The sequence below is a fragment of the Brachycentrus maculatus genome, unplaced genomic scaffold (genome assembly GCF_059751285.1).
Source record: "Brachycentrus maculatus isolate JH-2025_06_01 unplaced genomic scaffold, ASM5975128v1 h1tg000206l, whole genome shotgun sequence".
In the NCBI taxonomy this organism is placed as follows: domain Eukaryota; kingdom Metazoa; phylum Arthropoda; class Insecta; order Trichoptera; family Brachycentridae; genus Brachycentrus; species Brachycentrus maculatus.
The window spans coordinates 340197-366033 of NW_028280957.1; the positions used below are offsets into that span (position 1 = coordinate 340197).

At 31.8% G+C, this 25837-nt stretch overlaps 1 protein-coding gene across 2 annotated transcripts in view; it reads right to left on the reverse strand.

Moving 5' to 3' along the window:
* The window catches only part of LOC148307138 (sodium-dependent neutral amino acid transporter B(0)AT3-like), an 85328-nt gene that overhangs the window by 14110 nt on the left and 45381 nt on the right, over positions 1-25837 (reverse strand). For both annotated transcript variants that reach the window (XM_088263855.1, XM_088263854.1), the window contains exons 3-7: positions 9535-9767; positions 6407-6628; positions 5593-5703; positions 3574-3815; positions 2033-2180 (exon numbers count right to left, since the gene is read on the reverse strand). In XM_088263855.1, coding sequence (XP_088119981.1) covers positions 2033-2180; positions 3574-3815; positions 5593-5703; positions 6407-6628; positions 9535-9767 — 956 coding nt within the window. The remainder of the gene's footprint in view (positions 1-2032; positions 2181-3573; positions 3816-5592; positions 5704-6406; positions 6629-9534; positions 9768-25837) is intronic.

Sequence of the window (25837 nt, forward strand, 5' to 3'; positions counted from 1 at the left end):
TGGGAATCGAACCCGGGACCTCCAGAACGGTAGCCGAGCGTGCTGACCATTACACTACGGAGGCGGACTCCTCAGGAGAAGCCGGACTGCTGACTGTCGTCAACAGGCCTTCCGTTCCACTAGAAGAGGGTTCGGCATTTTGTGTCCTAGCTTGGTTTGTAGTACCAATGTCTTTCACTCATAAATTTAACTAGATATTGTTTTTAAAAAAATTGTATTACGACCGAAAGTTTCGTGTGTTATCTAAATTTCCATACGATCAATTGCTAAATGTGTGGAAAAATTACTCGAGTGTATTTTAGCGTTTTTCTTTCGTTAACCCATTTTGTCGATAATGTCCTTTCAACTGGAAAACCAATCAGTATCTGACGATAAATTTTTGACACGCAATATGACGTAAGCAACGCGTTGTTCATTCGAGATAACTACATTTTATTCGTATTCACAAATCGTGTTAAAATTTTACCTTGTTCCCAAAAGCTTATACAAAAAAAGATTATCTGTTCTCATCTCTTGAATCCTGCTGCCATACATATTGAAAGCTGTCCCACCGCATGCCCAGATCTGATACAGAAGCATCTAGGCTTCCTGACAGATCTGCTCTTGCTTAGCAAATTTTTTTTCAACTAAGTTGCGAAATTTATTGAAAATCTGAAACAATATAAAATTGTATCCCGATTTTGCTGTGAATTTACATTTAAAAGCTTTCAATATACCTGTCACTGCCAATCTTAATAAATAAATATAAGATTGTAAGTCCATCACCAAATTTTCTAGAAGTACCCCAGTGTAGGCAGTGAAAGGGATTAGTGTTTAGTTCAATTAGTCAGCTAGATCCGATTCCGACTCGACGTTGGCCGGTACACAGACGCCCACAACCCCGACCAGCACAGCAGACAGACACGGAACAGTGCAAAGACATTTACAGAGAATGGTCAGTCATCGCATTTCCACTCAACCATTATTCATCGACACTATTTCGGATCCCTTTCACAAGTAACGACACATATATATACGTATATACACACATACACATATGTTTTTTCTTGATACACGCCTATCACAATCCTAACAAACGATGGACATAAAAAAAATAATAAAGAACAACCCTATCTCACAACCTGGCACAAAGTCCTAACCACGACACTGAAAGACAACAATAACACAACGCAGTACTTTAATAATAAAATAATAATAAAACCTTTACCGCACCCCAATGGTGCATAGGGCACTGCTTCATATAAACGCAGTGTTATCTCGGTCGATTACACATGAAGGAAAGGTGATCAGCCCTCCACTTCAGGTACCAGTCTAGTGTAATATTGAATAAATATTACGCAGTACTTTACACAAAGATAATACCCTTACGATGCAGCACTTTAGATCAAACATCTACTGGTGAGATGAAAAGAAGCTTTTTATTCAGCAGAAACTCTTATATTAGTATGTGAGGTCCAAATCCTGGATTATAATCACATACATGAGAAACGCCAGAAAATATCATTTTTATTTTTATTATTTTAGCTTATAATTTGACCAGTTAATTTATTTACAACATATACAACGAATCTGGAGATAATCCAGATTTGTGAACATGTATTTGGACATACTCAAAATGTTGTAAAACAGGTTAAATTTCTTAAATTATTTTGTGACACGTGTGCACTATGCATAATTTTTTATCACTTTTTTTAAAGGCCTCCGCCTCCGTAGTGTAATGGTCAGCACGCTCGGCTACCGTTCTGGAGGTCCCAGGTTCGATTCCCAGGGTGGGTCAAATAAATATAAGTGATTTTTTCACTGTAATATTTATTCAATATTACCCTGGACTGGTACCTGAAGCGGAGGGCTGATCACCTTTCCTTCATGTGCAAACGATCAAGATAACACTGCGTTATATGACGCAGTGCCCTATGCACCATTGGGGTGCGGATAGGGGTTTAAAAAAAAAAAAAATAAACAGTGGTATTTACCAAGTGAAATTTAAATTAGAAATGGATGGAATGGACGGGTAAAATAATTTTGGTCAAACCTCATCGAGCTGCTTGGAGAGGCTGCAGACCTCAAGTCCTATGGAGTAGAAGGTGCTGTTGTCCATAGCGGCCAGCTTGGCGTCGTACATGTCGCTGGTCACGTTCCTGGCAGGTATGATGTGATGCTCGAACATCTTGCCCATGTTGCTGCAGTGCAAAACGACAACTAAATAACAACATGCGGCTGAAATGACTAAATTACCCTACATCTCAAATTATTGTCGCACTTCAAAATTGTATGTGGTGACAATAACTGGACTGGAATCACGGTGAATAGCTGCGTATCGTAGTGTTACTTCATCTTACTCAAATAAAACCAATAGAAAATGTAATATATATACCACATTTCTGTCGCCTACTTTCAAAATCCGCCAGATCCATGTAAGTCGATTTTACGAAAAATTCAAATATTCCAGGTAACATTTATGTTTCAAAGATTTGACTATCATTAGATAAAATATTATGAAATGAATTTTCCCGTTCTTTTGGATTTTTTATCAGTATTTCAAAAAAACACGAGACAAAAACCGATAATGACGTCATCTTAATTTTTGACCTATGCCCGCTCTCTGATTGGCCGATATGGGTCAGAAAGCAAGTTTCATGAATATAGCGGAGTTTGAAATACAACGCTGTTTTTAAGTATTTTTTAGCAGGGTTTTCAAGTATATAAATATTTAAAAAGAAATAAAATTGGATCTGGCGGATTTTGAAAGTAGGCGATACATTTTGAGTGTGTCCAAATACTTGTATAAATGGTTAATTTTAACCTGAAAATGGAACTATCTATAGTTTCCAAAACTAGTGGTAAAAAATACGATACGAAAGTGGTAAAAATCAAGTGTTTTATTTATAATTTAATCATGTCATACCACTAAGCGAATGCCGAAGCAGTAAATAACAAATATAAATATATTTACATAATTTTGAGTGTGTCCAAATACTTGTTTACAAATATGGATTATCTTCAATTGGGGGTTATTTTATAATATTTTTTGACATCTCTACATGGATGAAGAATAATATGGAAATCTGGACATTTACGAGGCTTACGACCGTCATGGTTGACCGGCTGGTTTAAGTGATCACTTTCTTTACACTCCATGTGTAATATTCACCAATTCTACCCATGATTGACAACCACACTCCTCAAATTCTTGGAACTTCTATATGTATGGTTCAAATTAAAAACAAAGTGCTTGAATCAATGGAATTTCACTAGAGACATATAAGGTGAGATGAAAGAAGCCCTTTGTTGAGCAGAAACTATTTCATTTGTATGTGAGATAGGAATCCTGGATTATAATCACAAAGTGACCAGTTCCAACCCACGACAGTTGTAAGTCCAGCAAATGCTCATATTCTTCTTCATCCATGTTGAGATATCAAAAAATTATATAAAAAATAACTCCTAATAAGAGATAATAATTTGTGAACAAGTATTTGTACACATTCAAAATGTTGTAAGTGTTGTAATATGGACACACTCACAGCGTTGTGATTAAAATAAGCCAATCTAGAAGGAAGCAAGATGACTCACGAGTCGATGCACTTGTCCACGTTGGACATGGCCTTGAAGCCGAGGATGGAGAAGATGACGACGCTGGCGTAGATGGCCGTGAAGGCGTTGCAGAAGCTGACGAGGATCACGTCCCTGACGCAGTTGTTCTTGGGCGAGTTGTACGAGCCGAAGGCTATCAGCGACCCGAAGGCCAGCCCGAACGAGTAGAAGACCTGCGTGGCCGCGTCCAGCCACACCGTCGGGTCCAGTAGCTTCTCCACCTGCGTCATCAGACGTTGAACAGATCACGGGACTTGTTTCAAAACACCGTGATACGGGACCATTGTAAAATTTACGACCATAAAAAAAACTATTGCCTTTCTAAAAACGTTTACACTAAAAATAAAAAAAATTAAACATTTGAAAAAGCGAGACAGTGATTTAGCGGGGAAGTGTTTTTTTTTTTCTTCATTTTTTAAAAGCATTCATACATAAATCACAAAAGAGGCAAATTGGCTGTCCAAACTTAAAACACAGTAAGGGACATTTTTTGTAGTAGGTACGTTTTTTTGCGCTTTTGGACTAAGTAGAATCTACTTAATCCAAAAATGCAAAAAAAAAACATAAAAAAATGTCCCTTACTGTGTTTTGAGTTTGGACAGCCGAAATGTCCAACTCGGCCAAATTCACCATTCTATAAAACAGACATAATCTCCCCAAAGATTACGTCTGTTTTTTAAAACCACCTTATTTCAAAGAAAACATATTTTCTTGTATATTTTTTTTCATAATCATGTAGATTGCCCAGAGCTTTTATCAATCATCAATTTTAGAGTCCCGGGAGCACAGACCAGAAACAAAAATTTATTTAAAATCCCTAAAATGCACAACAAGTCATACCAAAATTCATTTTCAAATCGAGCCTGCGATATGTGTAATGTAATGCTTAATGAAATAGACGTCAATAATGTTTCATTTAATACGTTTAAGACAAATATTGTCGACGTCTATTCGACTAGTTGATAAAGAAAATTTCTATTACTTGATAAAAACATGTATTGTAAGTTTATTATATAGTTTTACTTTTATGTACATGACAGTTTATTTTTATTTTTAGATTACTTAAGAGAAAACCTCTAATTGGAATGTTATTTTTTTTATTTTATCATATTATGTTATTTTTGTTAAATATTCTGTTGGTATTCCAATAAATAAATAAATAAAATTAATAATAAATAAAAAGTTGCTAAAGTTAAAGCCAAGTATTCGTTAAATAGCAACTTGTATTTTTTACACTATTTTTGTAAAGAAAAAAGATAAACTATTCTTCGACATAAATATAGGGTTTTAAAAAGAAAAGAGTAATTGAAAGTAAAAAAAAATATAAATACATTTTTTCAATATACATCCTTAAAAAAATCAACATATTGCTCACTCCTTTCAAGAACGTCATAAATCAAAATACTTGATTTTTCAGGAGAACGATTTTAAAGTTTAAAAATATAACACAATGTATTAAAAATAAATATCAAGCCACTTATTGAACTTTTTACTGAGCAACAGATCTTTTAATGTAAAACCTGAAGGTTTTTTCCACATTTGAAAAATATTTAATTTATTTATAAAAATAATTAAACAATACATTTTCTTCAAAATGCAAAAACAACATTTTCTGCCCTGTAGCGGATAAATATTAAGTTAAAAATATGCCGCTTTTGCTGGGATATAGTACATTTTCTGTGCATTCCGAAAACATGCACAACTGAAAATTGACGATTTTTTTATTTATGACGTTTTTTAATGGAGTGAGCGATATGTTCTAGAGAAAAAATGGGCGTAACAAGACGTGCAGCTCCAAGGACTGCCGAACACGCTACTACATCGAAACAAGTCTCATGTCAAGGGTTAAAACATAAATGAAAATTCCTTTATTGTATACTTCAAAAGACACTGTCTAGCAATAACATACGAATATGACAATGCTGTATGACAATCTGTAAGACAATGAGTATGACAATGGTACAAGACCAAGATAAAAGATATGGGAAAATAACAAACCTTCGGTGTGTACATGTGCATGAGTCCAGCTCCGGCTCCTTTGAGGGTGATTCCTCGGATAAAGAAGATGGTCAACACGAGGTAAGGAAAGAGCGAAGTGAAGTAGACCACCTGAAACAAAATTAAACATTTAAAACTTTAAAATCAATCCATTTTAACGATATTTATTTCTATTTTTTTTTTATTATTTATTTTATAGTTACATATATTTTTTTTTTACTATATGTATTACGGATGGCATGGCCTGTGTTTCAAAGTTGAGAACGTTTTTAAAGTTTAAAAATATAAAACAATGTATTAAAAATAACTATCAAGCCACTTATTGAACTTTTCACTATGCAACAGATCTTTTTAGATACAACCTGAAGGTTTTTTCTCCATTTGAAAAATATTTAGTATATTTTAAAAAAATAATTAAACAATACCTTTTCTTCAAAATGCAAAAACAACACTTTCTGCCCTGTAGCGGGTAAATATTAAGTTTAAATTATGTCTCTTTTGCTGGGATATAGTACATTTTTTGAGCATTCCGAAAACATGCACAACTGAAAATTGAGGATTTTTGATTTATGACGTTCTTGAAAGGAGTGAGCGAAATGTGGAATACGTTTATACTAATCGTCACCAGCTGATAAAACTTGTTTCCAATTTTTTTTAAAATCTAGATTTGTTTTAAGTTTTATCCCTAAAGACTTCTAGTTTCCAAACTGTCCAAAAGCTTTAAATGCTAACGACAGTTCAAGGGTTGTAAGCATAAAGCACTTGAACAACTGCCAGTCAACGTGTCAAGTTAGCAGCACTTGTTGTTCCCGACCTTGCCGCTGCTCTGGATGCCCTTCATGACGATGAAGAAGACGACCGTCCAGCTGAGCAGCAGGCAGAGCACGATCCACCACTTAAGCCCGCCGGGCTCGTCCATGGAGGGCGCCGCGTCCAGCGTGGTCCGGTACCAGAAGTAGGCCGTCTCCGAGGACTTGACGCACTCGGCCACGGCGGTACCGTTCAGCGTCGGGCACGACGACCACGGCAGCGGGGACTGGGGACAAAAAGGACTCGTTAGTGACTAATTAATATCCATCCCTGAAGATGGCAAGGTGCTTCTCAAGGCGTACATCAGACCTAATAAGAAGACGATTTTTTCAGGAGATCGTTTTTAAAGTTTAAAAATATAATGAAATGTATTGAAAAATAATATCAAGCCACTTATTGATCTTTTTACTATGTAATAGATCTTTTTAGGTAAAACCTGAATGTTTTTTCTGCATTTGAAAAATATTAAGTATATTTTAAAAAATATAATTAAGCAATACCTTTTCTTCAAAATGCAAACACAACACTTTCTCCCTTGTAGCGGGTAGATATTTAATTTGAAATATGCAGCTTTTGCTGGAATATAGTACATTTTCTGGGCATTCCGAAAACATGTAAAATTGTAACGGTATATACACGGGTCTACCAAACAATAAAATGACTCGACTGCAATCAGTGTTAAACGCAGCAGCGAGACTAATTTTTGGAATTTCTAAATTCAGTCACATCACCCCACTACTTCACAAACTCCACTGGTTACGCTTTCCCGAAAGGGTTGAGTATAAACTCTGCCTACTCATGTATAAATCAATACACAATATGGCTCCAGAGTATCTTAAGGAGCTGTGTATTCCAGATGAATTGGTTGATAGACGTCTCACGCTTCGATCGGCGACAACATCTGCAATGGGCAAAGTTATCTTACCAGCTCGCAACCAACGCACTAAATTTGGCGAGCGTGCCTTTGCTGTTGCAGGACCGACGGCGTGGAATGCTCTTCCACCAATGGTTAGAAATAGTGAGAGTGAGATGATCTTTAGAAAAAGACTAAAAACACATTTGTTTGCTAAATCATTTCCACCATAATATTTTCCCCAATTCATTCACAGTGAAGCGCCCTTGAGGTATTTTTTTACGAAAATGGCGCTATATAAGTTATCCAATTTTATTATTATTATTATTATGCACAACTGAAAATTGACGATTTTTGATATAAAACGAACGTTCTTGAAAGGAGTGAGCGATTTGTAAATAATGTTGAATTCAATCCATTAACCGTGTTTAATTTTGGATATATTACCCAACAATATTTTTTTCATATTTATTTTATTTATTCCTCTTATTTTCTTTATCAACATTCCTTTTCTTTTTATTAATACATAATTAATACAAAAATTCCTGTTTTTTTTATATACATACTATTACGTAAAAAATTGGTAGATGTCCCGTCTTGAGGACAAAAATAAATGGTCAGTTTATTCTAATTAGATTACAAACACTAAATGATTGCTAAAAAATCAAAAAAATAAGTTATTTAAAATAAAAAATGAAGTAAAATTTATTCCTCTCTAAGGCCGTATAATTAAAACATATCTTATAAAATTCAAGAAAAAGGACAAGTCTTTTAAAGCAATCTAAATTACAAATTCCCAAGTCGTTTCACGAAAGCCGTCCTTGAAAGGATAAATAACAATACAAAAGTAATGAATACAGAATTTTTTATCCTATTATAAAATAAAATAAAGAAGAATAAGGAAATAACGAAATTTGCGTTTTTTCGCTTTCGCTCGAGTAGTTGGTAATCCCTTGTGACAGAGGGATATTTATTAGTCATAATATTATATAATAAATCATAAAGCGATAAACCATTACAATTTTTTAGCTCGCTTCTCAATTTAATGTCGATCAGTGAGAGGTGGAGCCTATACTGAAACCCTTCACTAACATCAAAAATTCCTGAATAAATTATTTATATGTTTTATTTATTTAGAAATTTAAAAGAACATTAACATAAATAAATTTACAATAATGAATAACAAATAAAACAGGTTATTATAACATTCCAATTACAAAATTTAACAAATGAGTTAAAAGTAAACAGCAAGAATAAAATATAGCAAAAGTTAAGAAGATTAATATAGAGCTAAAGTAAAAAAAAACATACAACAGTTATAAGATGTTTAGTATATACAGTTATAATGTAAAATAAAAATATTTACATAAAAATAAACATGTTCCTTTGTTCAAAATCTTCCAATTTAAAATTTTATTTTATGTTACAAACTACGTTTTTTCAAAATCTTAAGTCTCCTATAGGTATTCGCAGACCGGTATTAAATTTTGAAACAACACCGCGAAAAACCAATAACCAGAGATAATTAATAGGGAAAATACGAGATTGGACCGTCGAGGCGATGTTTAGAGCTGTCCAAGACAAGGACAATTATTACTCTCAAGTGATAGTCGACGTCAGGGAGCACCTGACATCACACGAACAGAAGAAAAAGAATTAAAAGGGGATTAAGACCAAAAATGAGTGAAAAATGGTCACCTGCAAACTGTTGAAGAGGTAGAAGAACACTCAGAAGATATAATCAAAGGAGATTAAGACCAAAAGATAGAGAAATGGTCAACTGCAAACTGTTGAAGAGGTAGAAGAACACCCAGAAGATATAATCAAGGGAGATTAAGACCAAAAGAGGGAAAAATGGTCACCTGCATACTGTTGAAGAGGTAAAAGAACACCCAGGACAGATAATCAAAGGAGATTAAGACCAAAAATGAGTAAAAAATAGTCACCTGCAAACTGTTGAAGAGGTAGAAGAGCACCCAGAAGATATAATCAAAGGAGATTAAGACCAAAAGAGTGAAAAATGGTCATCTGCAAACTGTTGAAGAGGTAGAAGAACACCCAGGACAGATAATCAAAGGAGATTAACACCAAAAATGAATGAAAAATAGTCACCTGCAAACTGTTGAAGAAGTAGAAGAACACCCAGGAGAGATAATCAAAGGAGATAAAGACCAAAAATGAGTGAAAAATGGTCACCTGCAAACTGTTGAAGAAGTAGGAGAACACCCAGGAGAGATAATCAAAGGGGATTAATACCAAAATGAGAGAAAAATGGTCACCTGCAAACTGTTGAAGAGGTAGAAGAAGACCCAGGTGATGATGACGTTGTAGTAGAGCGCCACGAAGAGGGTGACCACGCAGCTGCTGATGCCGATGCCGCCCAGCCAGGGGTGGATGGTGTTCCAAACGCCCAGGGCGCCGAGGCGCATCTTCTGGCCGATGGCGATCTCGATCAGGAACAGCGGGACGCCCTCGAGTATAAGCATGGCGGCGAAGGGGATCAGGAAGGCGCCTGGGGAAGAAGAAAACTAACATTACAACCCGCATATTGTTATTGAAAACCAACAGTAAGTATAGCATAAAGCAGTGCCCCGAAATCGGTGTTTTTGAAATTGAAAAAGTAAAAGTTCAATAAGTGGCTTGATATTTATTTTTAATACATTTTACTATATTCTTAAACATTAAAAACGATCTCCTGAAAAATCAAGTTTTTTGATATTTGACCTTGTTGAAAGGAAAGAGCGATATGTATATCCATAGTAATTTTTAAAAATCAAAAAAAACTCTTAATGTTTCGTGAGTTTGTGCTTTCATGTTAGTTTAATTTTATAATAGAAAAATACAGCTTTATTTAGAAAACAAAACCGAGAATTTACGAAGGTATGCGGGAATTTTAGGTATGCAACTCGCGTGGCATTTGCGCTATGCGGATTGCATAACCTTTTCCTCCAGGCGCGAGTAGAACTTTATTAATAAACCAAGTTTTTTTAAGCATGTTTCTTTCACCTTAAACTTTACTCACGAATGACGAATTCATAAAATCAGGCACAAAATTTTATTCTAATACACTACCGTATATGTGTTTTGCATTTTTTTTGATATTCTCTTAAGTAGTAAAAATATTTGGTATTTCTACTGCTTTATTACATATTTTACTAGTACGTTTTTTAAAAAAAAAATCATTTATTATTCATACATGTATTTACAATTTTAAGTTTATAATAATATGTACATTTCTAATAATAAGCCTAGGTGGCTCATTATTAGAAATATGTATTAAATTGTGGCAGTGAGTCCGCGACACTAACCGAGGGACCACAACCCAAAACAAACACACACACACACACACACACACACACACACACACACATATATTCTTTTTGAATACATGTTTTATTGTATTTAGCCATTTTAACCTAATATACACAAAAGAAAAGATATAAAAATTAAGAATATTGTAGTGATCAGTCATATTTTCTTATTTTGTTTTTACCTTATGTTTTTTATATTTTCTCATTTATTTATTTTAAATATGCTTCTTATGCCGATTTATAATATTATACCTGTTTATTGTTTTTATATTTTGCCATGTATTAGTTTTGGTTACTTAAAAAAATCTCTTTTGTTAGGTACTTTATTATTTGTATTCCAGTCTTGTTAACCTTAATCCCATGTCCCAAAATGAGAAATAGAAATTGCTCATCAGGAATATTATAAGTATGTATATATGATTTATAAGTATTTTTTTCACTGTAATATTTACTCAATATTACCATGGACTGGTACCTGAAGCGTAGAGCTGATCACCTTTCCTTCATGTGTAAAACGATCATGATAACACTGCGTTTATAAGACACAGTGCCCTATGCACCATTGGGGTGCGGATAAGGGTTTTAATAAATATTTAATAATAATATGATTGTAATATGTGAATGTTATATGTTTTGAATATATGATACAAAACATATAACATTCACATATTACAAGACATGAATATTGTAATAAATGAATGTAATATGTTTTGAATAAATAAATAAAATAAAATATATACATTTTACAATTTTCATAAAATTAACTCTCGACCATTATTTTGCCTTTATTTTGCCTTCGTTCCATATTTTATTTTGACCTCTAACAACCGTCGGCAACAAATAAAAAATGACCAGTATAAATTGGGTATAATATTAATAAATAGTGGTATTATTTCAAACTGTCTATAAGTAATCCTCTCACACCCATCGACCTGTTTACAAAGCTGCAAACACAAGTAAGAGAACACAATAAAAACGATGGCACACTCTATATCGCTGCACTGATTGAACTCTGTAATTAATGCGCTCGATGCACTTCAATTATGTCTTCATATATTGCAATTGACTGCAGTTGACCCCCAGTCTGACACGCGTCTCTGTGACATTATTAAATGCGAAATGAAACCGGCTCAAACAGATTAGTATGAGAATCGAAATTGGCACTATTTTTCAATCGATTAATCTGTGCCCTCCATATTATTTCGCATAAAACCACGAGGTAAAAATTTCTCTTAATGTTTTGAATATTGAAAGCATTAACTTTGTGGATCATATTGATATATTATTTCGAGAAATAAAAATACTTTGTGTTCTGATCCACTCACATTTTTATTAACCAACTAGTTTCGGCAACAACCTGTTGCCCTCTTCAGGGTTTAATTTATGACATAAATTAAACCCTGAAGAGGGCAACAGGTTGTTGCCGAAACTAGTTGGTTTATAAAAATGTGAGTGAATCAAAACACAAAGTATTTTCATTTCTCGAAATAATATTTCTCTTAATATTTGTAATATGTTTCACTATCTCGCACAGAACTAAAATGGCTTCACTTCAACCAGCGCATAAATCTTCAATCTCTTGAATTTTACATTCTGGGAGACGCCGGAAAATATGATTTTCAATTTCGTCAAAGTCAATCGTTTCTGTGACGACATTCATTACCAACTTACGAAAACAACGTTTTTACAAAGGCGAATTTTGCAAAAGAAAATGAATGAATGAAAATATTGATTATATCGGCTGTTTTAAACACAAAACGAGTCTAATACAATCCTTTATAGGTTGATTATGTTAAATCAGATATTCCTCCCGTCTGCAAATGATCCATTCTTTTAACCCAGTAATATAAACAAACTGCGTAGGTACGTAGGTAGGTACCTATTATAAAAACCGTCGGCGAAAAATGTGCCGGCCTTCATTATCTGTACGGCTCCCTTTACAATTTGCAGAAATTGGGGGGCTGCCGAACGGCCTCGCCCATTCAATTCGAAAATGGAACCAGAGACAAAAGAAAGGCTCGTTTCTATGGAGAGGACCCATTCAGGTGTTTCCCGCGCGTTTCACAAAGCAGCGGACGTACCTGACATTCGATAATTATCCCAACGACACTTGTCAATAAGAGTCAAAATGCTTTGAATTTTATTATAAATTAGTAGCGTCGGGGTCACTAGTGATGGAGTACCGCCACTGCCTTTGTATGTGGTACTACGCATTTATGACGATATCAGAAGATTTAAAACAAATCATGGATGCTACAAAAAGACAAAAAAATTCGAAGGCATGGCCTAGGTGACGTTATACGTATATGATAAAAGGACCTACAAACTAAAAACGGGGAGAGCTGTCTCCAACAGTCGATAAATTGGGATGTAGCGATAAAAGGAAGAGGATTTTAAGATCAACTCAATCTTACAGTTACAATATGCTAGTTCAAAAGCATTCCACGCCAACGAGCCTTCAACAGCAAATGCACGCTCTCTAAATTGATAATACCCTGATTGAATTACTGCCGGTACGTGGAATATTGTGGATGAGTATCATTGCTGAACAACAAACTAGACAAAAATATCGAAATCCTTTAGTACACAACCATGATACACGATTTACACACAACGAAGGGTTGATAGTCCCAAGAATTAACAATAAATATGGGAGTCGAACACTCCAATACATCGTTCCGAACATTTTTAATTTTTTGCCGACGGATGTTAGAGGTCAAAATAAAATATGGAGCCAAGGCAAAATAAAGGAATGGGTAAATGATCAAGATTTAATTTATGAAAATTGTAAAATGTTTATATTCTTAACTTTTTTAATCTTTTTTGTGTGTATATTAGGCTAAAATCGTTAAAAACAATAAAAAAAATTATAAAAAAGAACTCCACCGACAAGACACACAAGGTGGCTTCGTGGGGTCTCTGCAAAAAAATTGTGCTACATATGTAAAAATTGTGATTTAAATAAATGTTTACTAATAAAAAAATAAAGCTTTTGGGTTTGGGATAGCTATAGATGTAGTTTTCAAAGATGATCGATATATGAGACATCTATCAGAGCTTGTTCGTCTGGAATGCATAGTTCACAAATGCGATTGACGTACGACGCCATTTGCAAAAATTATAACATCTTCCGATAGGGTGATTAATATTGCGCAACCCTGTACTTGTGTTTGGAAAAGCGTAGATTAGTTTTGTACCACCCTATACTTGTGTTTGTGTTTGGAAAAGCGTAACCAGTGGTACCCGAAGGGCTGTTTCAGACGCACACATAGCATCATATCTCGACGAACGTGCAACTTCAATCTGGAAGAATTTTCCATCCTCACTGAATCGCCCTAGACCGAAAACCATGAATGGTGGTCCTCCGAGCCGGATGCGGATCGATAGCGCCGTCTGCCATCTGTCGGCGCCGCCTATCACCGAGCCGGTGACGTCACGCACACAAACTTCACTCACTGTTTGGGTAGGTAGGCACCCAGTGCCTACATATATATGTGCATAGGTATACACAGACCCACGGCTTATAATACTGCAGCGCGGTGGCTATTTTTAGATCGTAATATCGGAGCGTTTTGACGCCAGGTACTGCTAATATCGTAAAATTCCGTACGTAAATTTTCAATGAAATTTCGTAAAGCCAATGGAAAATTACAATACGAAATATTTTTCCCGCTCGATCGAGGATCGGCTTCGTAATAAAGACAGCTATCATTTTCAATGGATCATTCTCATGGTGTATTATTATTGGCTAATAAATTAATATTAAAAAATCACAAGACAATCGGTAACAATCTTATTGAAATCTGTAGAGAATTTAGGGAGATATGAAGGTTTAAACTTTAGATATTTTAATAAAACGAAAAACGGACACCGCTATACGTCATCAAATTTTACATCATCGGGTGTGTTATGGGGTGTATCCCTTTATGTATCTGCTTTATTGAACTGTAATAGTAGTAGTGTAGATTCGTTTCTGTGACGTCATTTGTTACCAACTTACGAAAACAACGTTTTTACGAAGGCGAATTTTGCAAAAGAAAATGATGAATGAAAATATTGATTATATCTGCTGTTATAAACACAAAACGAGTGTTACATAATCCATTATAGGTTAAGTATGTTAAATTAGATATCCCTCCCGATTGATAATACCCTAATTCTTGTACAATTTTAAATGTTTTGCTCAAAATATCGAATTTAGATCCGGATATTTCGAAAAGAAGTAAGCATCTGTTCGAATTTTATAAAGCCTAGATTCCAAGATCGTTGGTTGTCAAAAGTGTGTGAAAACCCCCATTATTTAGTTAAAAACTTGGATAAATATCTATTTAAATATGATGCTATTATACCCTTTTATCGTTCCTCAACCCGCCGTGTGGCATGTTGCGCCATCGCGTTGAAACCACAGTTCTGTCACATCAATGCCATTCAACTGAGGTACGAAGAAGTCAGTAATCATAATTCTGTAGCGATCTTCATTGACCGTAACATTCTGGTCGGAAACGTTTTTTTTTTAATACGGGCCAATAATTCCACCTGCCCATAAAGCACACCAAACACTGACTTTTAATAGATGTAAGGGTGCCTCGACAAAGGATTCTGGGTTTTATCCACTCCGAATTCGGCAATTGTACTTATTGACATAGCCATTCGACCAAAAATGTGCCTCATAGGTGAACAAAATTTTACTTTGAAAAAGATTATCAAGCTGAATATTGATTATGGCCCATTCACCGAACCCACGACGCGCATAATGGTCATTCAGTCAATTCATGGTGAAATGGCAAAACGTACTGACTTCAAATCAACTGTCAAATTGTCTGTAGAAACAATGTTGCCGGTTAAAAACCAAAACACCCTCTATAGGGTGCACCTATGTGCTTTTGAAGTTATGTTATATCGCTCACTCCTTTCAAGAACGTCATAAATAAAAAAACTTGATTTTTCATGAGAAAGTTTTTAAAGTTAAAATATATAATACAATGTATTAAAAATAAATATCAGGCCACTTATTGAACTTTTTACTGTGCGACAGATCTTTTTAGGTAAAACCTGAAGGTTTTTTCTCCACTTGAAAAAAATTTAGTATAATTAAAAAAATAATAACAATATATTTTCTTTAAAATGCAAAAACAACACATTCTGCCCTGTGGCGGGTAAATATTAAGTTAAAAATATGCCTCTTTTGCTGGGATATAGTACATTTTCAGGGCATTCCGGAAAACATGCACAACTGAAAATTGACGATTTTTTTATATTTATGACGTTCTTGAAAGGAGTGAGCTATATGTGTAACGTTCTGTTAATAATCCTGTGCCAAATGATTTGAGATCTCGATCCCTAGTTTTAGAATAGCTAACGAACGTCAGTCCACGTAACTTGCAGCTGTCAAATGAAATATTTTGCATGACAGTTGATTACCACTGCCACTGACTACCACTTCCACTATCCACTAGCCCCGAGAGTCTCTTCAGTACAAATTGTTCGATACAAATTTATTATGACGGACGTTAGCATCGAGTGGATTTGAACTGCCAAGAGTGACGTAGGAAAATGTATGTCATGAGTGTTTAAAATAAAATTTAAATAAAATTATGTTAATCTTACTTAATGAGTGTTTCCAAATAATTGTTCACAAATCTGGATTATCTCCAATCTATGGAAATTTCAGGACACAATAACATAACAACTTCATTAATTGATTCAGCAGTCAGTTTGCGGTAATATCTATGCATTTTTAATTAAAGTTTTATGTATTTTTCTTTGACATCTCAACATACATGAAGAAGAGTATAGAAATCTGGGCATTTACGGGGCTTACGATCGTCATATGTAATAAAATACCTAGGTACCTACCTATACATTTTATTAAGTACCTACATATAGTACAAATCTACCCCCAGATGTCGCATGCGTCGCACTGAATAAAACAAAAGACATCAGATAGAAAAAATATAATATTCTGAACTATCAGAATCAGATAGATAGATAGAAAAATATTATAAAGATAAATTAAGAATAAACTTTAATTACAAAGCAACACATTGTTTATTTTATTATTATACACCCTCTTTACATATTATTTACACCCAATTTACGAAGAAATATATATATATATATATATATATATATATATATATATATATATATATATATATATATATATATATATATATATATATATATATATATATATATATATATACATATATATATATATTTCTTCGTAAATTGGGTATAGAAATATATATATATATAAATATATATATTTATATAAATATATATATATATATATATATATATGTAATAAAATAACTAGGTACCTACCTATACATTTTATTAAGTACTTACAAAAAGTACCTACATAAAACAGTTCTACCACCAGATGCCGCATGCGTCGCTCAGAAGAAAACAAAAGACTTCCGATAATATTATTAACTGTCAGAATCAGATAGATAGATAGATAGATAGATAGATATAGATAGATATAAATTATTATAAAGATAAATTTAGAATAAACTTTAATTACAAAGCAACACATTGTTTATTTTATTATTATACACCCACTTTACATATTATTTACACTTAATTTTCAAAAGGAAAATATTACCACGTTATAAAACGACAATTTTGTTAATTGGAAATGAATTATGAAACATTAGATGTATTAAAACAATTACTACAATATGTTCGGAGTGAGAGAGAAAAATTAGAAGATGATCAAAGAAAACGATTAGAAGATAATCAAAGAAGACGTGGAAATCTAAGAACTAGTGATAAAATTAAAGATAAAAGTCCATGTAAGATTTGTGAAAATTTAAATAAGGGAACTCGATATCACTCTGAAGCAACGTGCTGGTTTAAAACAAAGGAGGATGATAAGATTAATAATAAAAATGAAGACAAACAAATAACACAGAAACAGTGCTTGAAAAATGAAAATAAAAATAAAGTAGAAAAAACTTCTACGAAAGATAAAATAAAATATACTCCAGGAAAGAAGAATTTAGAAGTAGATTGTCTAAGCAGGAATCCAGTATTAAACTCGAATGAAAATGCAGATGAACAATTAAAAGTTGTAAATTTGGTTAAATTAGAAAATATTTTAAAAGATCAGAATAAAAATGAAGATTTACAAATTACACAGAAACAGTGCTTGAAGAATGAAAATAAAAATAATGTGGAAAAAATTTCTACAAAATATAAAATAAAATATACTCCAGAAAAGAAGAATTTCGAAGCAGATTGTATGAGCAGGAATCCAGTATTAAAATCGAATGAAAATGCAGATGAACAATTAAAAGTTGTAAATTTGGTTAAATTAGAAGATATTTTAAAAGATCAGAATAAAAATGAAGACATACAAATAACACAGAAACAGTGCTTGAAAAATGAAAATAAAAATAAAGTAGAAAAAACTATACTCCAGGAAAGAAGAATTTAGAAGTAGATTGTCTAAGCAGGAATCCAGTATTAAATTTGAATGAAAATGCAGATGAACAATTAAAAGTTGTAAATTTGGTTAAATTAGAAGATACTTTAAGAGATCAGAATAAAAATGAAGGAATTCAAAAGAAAAAAACAAATGGATTGAAAAAAAACTGTGTCTACTTTAAAAGGGTCAAGAAGAAAAAAAAAATACAAAAAAAAGAAAGAAAAAAAAGAACGGAAAAAAGAAAAAAAAAAGAAAGAAAGAAAAAAAACAAGAACGAAAAAAAGAAGGAAAAAAAAAGAAAGAAAGAAAAAAAAAACAAGAAAGAAAAAAAAAGGAAAAAAAAGAAAGAAAGAAAAATAAAATAAAAAACTTTATCATATCACTAAACTTATACCAGTCCCTTCACTACAAGAAGATGATCCGGAGGACGAGTGAAAATTTTACTATGAATTTTCATCCCCAAGGGGGGAGATGTAATAAAATAACTAGGTACCTACCTATACATTTTATTAAGTACTTACAAAAGTACCTACATAAAACAGTTCTACCACCATATGCCGCATGCGTCGCTCAGAAGAAAACAAAAGACTTCCGATAATATAATTAACTGTCAGAATCAGATAGATAGATAGATAGATAGATAGATATAAAATTATTATAAAGATAAATTTAGAATAAACTTTTATTACAAAGCAACACATTGTTTATTTTATTATTATACACCCACTTTACATATTATTTACACTTAATTTTCAAAAGGAAAATATTACCACGTTATATATATATATATATATATATATATATATATATATATATATATATATATATATATATATATATATATATATATATATATATATATATATATATATATATATATATATATATATATATATAAATATATATATATATATATATATATATATATATATATATATATATATATATATATATATATATATATATATATATATATATTTATATATATATATATATATTTATATATATATATATATATATATATATATATATATATATATATATATATATATATATATATATATATATTTATATATTTATATATATATATATATATATATATATATATATATATAACGTGGTAATATGATCCAATTTCGAAACATTGTACTTGAATCACTAGAATTTTCACTGGAGACATCTATTGGTGAGATAAAGAAGCTTTCTTATTGAGTGTGCTTGGTTGGTGACACGTGCTTAGAAAACGGATATATATCACCACAAAGCGACTGCCGAATCAATAAATGAAATATTCGTTACAAAGCGCATAGCAAATTGCATGTCAGTGCTTCCCACAACTCGAGGTGGCCTTGCTAGAAGTTTCCAAATTCCCAAAGCAATTTGAGGCCAGGGTCTGTAATGTGTACTCGTATATTATTCCGTGTACTGTTTTACTAAGCGCAAGGGAGGTATCTACATATCTGCATCTGAGCGAAACGGATGAAAATGAATAATTTAATATTAAGCATTCCCCTTTATCCTCCAGTTGAGTTTCGGGAAAATCGGGAATAAATTTCATTCCCTATGCATGAATTTTTTTGTTGTATATATCTTACACATAAAAAATTATTTCCTCACATATTATATATACAATTTATTATATATATATATATATATATATATATATATATATATATATATATATATATATATATATATATATATATATATATATATATATATATATATATATATATATATATATATATATATATATATATATATATATATATATATATAAAAATTTCATACTTCTTGAATCACTAGAATTTCACTAGAGACATCTATGGCGAGATTGATCTATGAATTTTTCAATGTCAATCTGTCAACGCATTCAGAATAAGCTCCCTATTTAATATGCCAACACTGACGTATACGGGGTAACACTAAACAGTACATAGTTTTTAGATGTATGTAAAGATTATGTACTCGTATGTGTGTTTTGGAAATTGTCCAAATTTGTTTCAATACCTGTGAAAATAATCCTTCGTCGTAATTTCATTTTGCAGACTGTCATCACACAAAATGAGATAATGAGGTCTTCCAAAAAAAAAATCTGGACTATTTTTAGTTTTTAAAATATGCTACAAAAGATGGTTCGTTGTTCTTCTTCGTGGGTTACAAATGTGATAATCAGTTTATTTCTTTCGTGGTCAGTCTCCACCCGTCTTTCCTTATATCACCATCCGAACATACGTCATACATAATATGTACATGGCTAGACGTCATTTAACTCTACCAAAAGTGAAAAATTGACTGAAACAAGACGATTCAACTCCACCAAAAGTGGAAAATCGGCTAATATATATATATATATATATATATATATATATATATATATATATATATATATATATATATATATATATATATATATATATATATATATATATATATATATATATATATATATATATATATATATATATATATATATATATATATATATATATATATATATATATATATATATATATATATATATATATATATATATATATATATATATATATATATATATATATATATATATATATATATATATATATATATAATATATATATATATATATATATATATATATATATATATATATATATATATATATATATATATATATATATATATATATATATATATATATATATATATATATATATATATATATATATATATATATATATATATATATATATATATATATATATATATATATATATATATATATATATATATATATATATATATATATATATATATATATATATATATATATATATATATATATATATATATATATATATATATATATATATATATATATATATATATATATATATATATATATATATATATATATATATATATATATATATATATATATATATATATATATATATATATATATATAATATATATATATATATATATATATATATATATATATAATATATATATATATATATATATATATATATATATATATATATATATATATATATATATATATATATATATATATATACATATATATATATATATATATATATATATATATATATATATATATATATATATATATATATATATATATATATATACATAAACATAAACATGTGCTAGTTTTCAAAAATTTCCTTAACTCTTATCCGCACCCCAATGGTGCATAGGGCACTGCATTATATAAACACAGTGTTATCTTGATCGTTAATACGTAGGAAAGGTGATCAGCCCTCTGCTTCAGGTACCAGTCCAGAGTAATATTGAATAAATATCGGAGTGAAAAATCACTTATATTTATTTAACCACCCCCCCCTGGGAATCGAACCCGGGACCTCCAGAACGGTGGCCGAGCGTGCTAACCATTACACTACGGAGTTTTCGAAACTACTCGTGTGTAATGAAATAAAACTCGTAAGTGGTATAATACATGTGATTATTTTTTTAAAATAATAAATATGATATTTCACAAAGTTAACGCCGAAACAATAAAATACGTAGTATGAAATCAGACGATTCAACTCCAGCAAAAGTGGAAAATTGACTAAAATCAGACGCAAGTAACGATCGCCGTTCATTCTCGGAGAAAACAATATTTTTTTTAATCCAGCGCTTGCCAAACGAGGGTGTGGGGCGCCACGTGATCGGGAGAATGACGTCACTTCAGTTCTAACACGCAGTTTGCCGTCTGGCGTGGGCACTTGTAAGGTCTACGGGGCTCACCGTGCTTAGCGAAAACGCAGTAATTACATCAGTCGCAAAAAAGGATTGAATATAATTAAAATGTAACTTTGTTTTAAAATCAGCATAAATATTTTATTATAACTTAATTATAATGTCTACCGGTTTCGAAGCTGACCGCTTCTTTATCAATACTGATTAATACTAAAACACTATCTACTCAACAATGAATAAATTAATAAAACCCTTACCGCACCCCAATGGTGCATAGGGCACTGCTTCATATAAACGCAGTGTTATCTCGATCGATTACACATGAAGGAAAGGTGATCAGCCCTCCACTTCAGGTACCAGTCCAGTGTAATATTGAATAAATATTAGAGTGAAAAAAATCACTAATATTTATTAACCCCCCCTGGGAATCGAACCCGGGACCTCCAGAACGGTAACCGAGCATGCTGACCATTACACTACGGAGGCGGACAGACTCAACAATATTCAAAATATTTTGACAGTTAGGGAAAGAAGCTTAGGTAGATCTCAAGAAGCTTTATTTTTTGTGTTGATTGGGAGTCACAGTCAAAAGCGATCATATACTAATAGTGTTAATTAGTCTTGATAAAGAACCGGTAGATATTTTAATTAAGTTATAATAAAATATTTAGAGCTATTTTAAAACAAAGTTACATTTTAATTATAAAATAGAAAATCACAAAGTTAGTGCTTCAAATATAAATTATAAAGATTAAATAATTTATTAATTAAGTATTAGACACACTCAAAATGTTGTAAATAAATTATCTGGTCAAATTATAAGCTAAAATAATAAAATGAAAAGTATATTTTTTGGCGTTCCACGTGTATATGTGGTTATAATCCAGGATTCGGACCTCACATACGATTGAAAGAGTTTCTGCTCAGTAAAAAAGCTTATTCATTTTACTGATAGATGTCTCTAGTAAAATTCTAGTGATTCAAGTATAATGATTCGAAATTGGATCATAAATAAAGAACTTCCAAGAATTTGAGTAGTGTGGTTGTCAATAATGGGTAGAATTGGTGAATGTTACACGTATGTAAAGTGATCTATTAAACTGACCTATAGATTATTTTCTTGAAACACAGTTTTTGTTTTCAAAAAAGTTTTTCTTTAAAATAATTATACGGTTTTGAAAAGAAATGAGTTATTCAAAGGTAAGGAGTCAAAAAGAAATGATTAAAAAAATAGTAGTACTTAGCTCACCTTACTTCCTACCTCTAATGCCTACCCTAGTACGTAATACCAGCTTACCTTACTTCCTACCTCTAATGCCTACCCTAGTAAGTGGTACGAGCTTACCTTACTACCTACCTCTACTGCCTACCCTAGTAAATAGTACCAGCTCACCTTACTACCTACCTCTACTGCCTACCCTAGTACGTAGTACCATCTTACCTTACTACTTACCTCTACTGCCTACCCTAGTAAGTAGCTTACCTTACTATCTACCTCTACTGCCTACCCTAGTAAATAGTACCAGCTCACCTTATGTACTACCTACCTCTACTGCCTACCCTAGTACGTAGTACCATCTTACCTTACTACTTACCTCTACTGCCTACCCTATTAAGTAGTACCATCTTACCTTACTACTTACCTCTACTGCCTACCCTATTAAGTAGTACCATCTTACCTTACTACTTACCTCTACTGCCTACCCTAGTAAGTAGTACCATCTTACCTTACTATCTACCTCTACTGCATACCTTAATTAATTCTCTGTTCACACCACTGCCAGAGACTATTCGAGAAATATTGCACAGGCAGGTACAGATATCATCTCACTTTTCTACAGTAAAATCTTCTACAAAAAATCAATTTTCTGATTAAAAAAATACGTTTTGCGGTTACTGTGTTTTTGCTTGGCAGCCAATATGACCAACACAACGACAAGCACACTTGGGAAACATTGTCACGGGGTCGGGCGCTCGGTGCGCATGCGCGGACGTGCCCCCGCGCGGCCAGCCAATCAGGAGCCTCGGCGGTACTACGCCACACTTTGCACACGATATTTCAAATTCATTGTTTTCAAAATAAGAACCGAATTATTCTCATAATTTCAAAAGCCTCAAGGGGGAGCTCGGAATCTTCAAATTCAGATCGCGGACGGCCGCGCTAGAGGTATCTTTCGATAAAAAAAACTTTTTTTTCAAACGAAAACCATGTTTTAAGAACAAAAAACAATTACGTCAAATCAATTATCTGCGTTTAAAGAAAGTCAAGTGGCTATTTAACTAATGTAGGGCCTTAAACTAAGAAACAATGAGAAAAACACATTGAGAATATGGTATTCATATTTTATTATGTATATATTAAAAAAAAAATATTCGTACATATTGTATTCGTAATTAATAAATCATCCAAAAACATTAATATTATTGGTGAGATGTAAAGAAGCTTTTTAAGCTTTAAAGCCTATTTACATCTCACCAATAGATGTCTCTAGTGAAGTTCTAGTGATTAAAGAACAAGGTTTCTAAATTGGTTCATATTAATTTTTTTTTTAAGTATTCACGATGTGGCAAAGCCGATAATGGCCAATATTCATTGCGAACATATGCGAAAATAATACCTTTTTTCGAGTTTTTATATCTTGCAAGCTAAATCATATAGTTTTTTACTGTGCTCCTTTCAACAACGTCATATATCAAAAATCGTCAATTTTCAGTTGTGCATGTTTTCGGAATGCCCGGAAAATGTACTATATCCCAGCAAAAGCGGCATATTTTTAACTTAATATTTACCCGCTACAGGGCAGAAAGTGTTGTTTTTGCATTTTGAAGAAAAGGTATTGTTTAATTATTTTTTTAAACGAACTAAATATTTTTCAAATGGAGAAAAAACCTTCAGGTTTTACCTGAAAAGATCTGTTCCACAGTAAAAAGTTCAATTAGTGGCTTGGTATTTATTTTTAATACATTTCATTATATTCTTAAACTTTAAACACGATCTCCTGAAAAATCAAGTTTTTTGATTTATGACGTTGTTGAAAGGAGTGGGCGATATGCGAAAATAATACCTCTTTTCGAGTTTAAATCTTGAAAGCTATATTATATCATCATTATATTGTAAGTACATCTCTTGAGAGTTGAGAGCAAGTATTTGTTCAGCTCTCACCTATACACATCGTTATACGTACATCCTACGCAAAGTTCATGAAAATAATACAACAGCCACTCGAACTTTTCCTATCACTCGGCACCCCATTACGGAAAGAGATTTGTATGGAATTTACTCCGAATTTTACCGATATATCCGCTTTTATTCGCAAATGTGGACGCCTTATACCTATTACCTGTGTCCGTGTATATGTACGAGTATTCCGAAACCGCTATTATACATTACAATACAGTAATGGTATACCCGATTTATAATACTCTTAAAAAAGAGAGGAAATTAAACATTTTTTTACCTTTTACTATAATGAAATTCTTTATATCGCTCACTCCCTTTCAACAACGTCATATATCAAAAAACTTGATTTTTCAGGAGATCGTTTATAAAGTTCAAGAATAAGAATATTGAAATGTATTAAAAATAAATATCAAGCAACTTATTGAAACTGAAACTTTTTTTTGTGCAAAAAAATGAAAATATCATTCATAAAGAGGTGCTATAGAAGATTGTACAAAATTGTATGTATTGAAATTAAACCATGATTTTTTTTTAATACTGATATAAAAATAAAGAATTTGTACTGGCATTTCTTAGTAGAGCTACATTTTATATAATAAAATAACAACTATACAAATTTTTCCATATTTCGCTCACTCCTTTCAACGACGTCATATATCAAAGAACATGATTTTTCGGGAGATCGTTTTCAAAGTTTAAAAATATAATACAATCTATTAAAAATAAATATCAAGCCACTTATTGAATTTTTGACTGTGCAACAGATCTTTCTAGGTAAAATCTGAAGGTTTTTTCTCCATTTGAAAAATATATAGTGTATTTAAAAAAAATAATGAAACAATACCCTTTCTTCAAAGTGCAAAACAACACTTTGTGCCCTGTAGCGGGTAAATATTAAGCTAAAAATATGGCGCTTTTCCTGGGATATAGTACATTTTCTT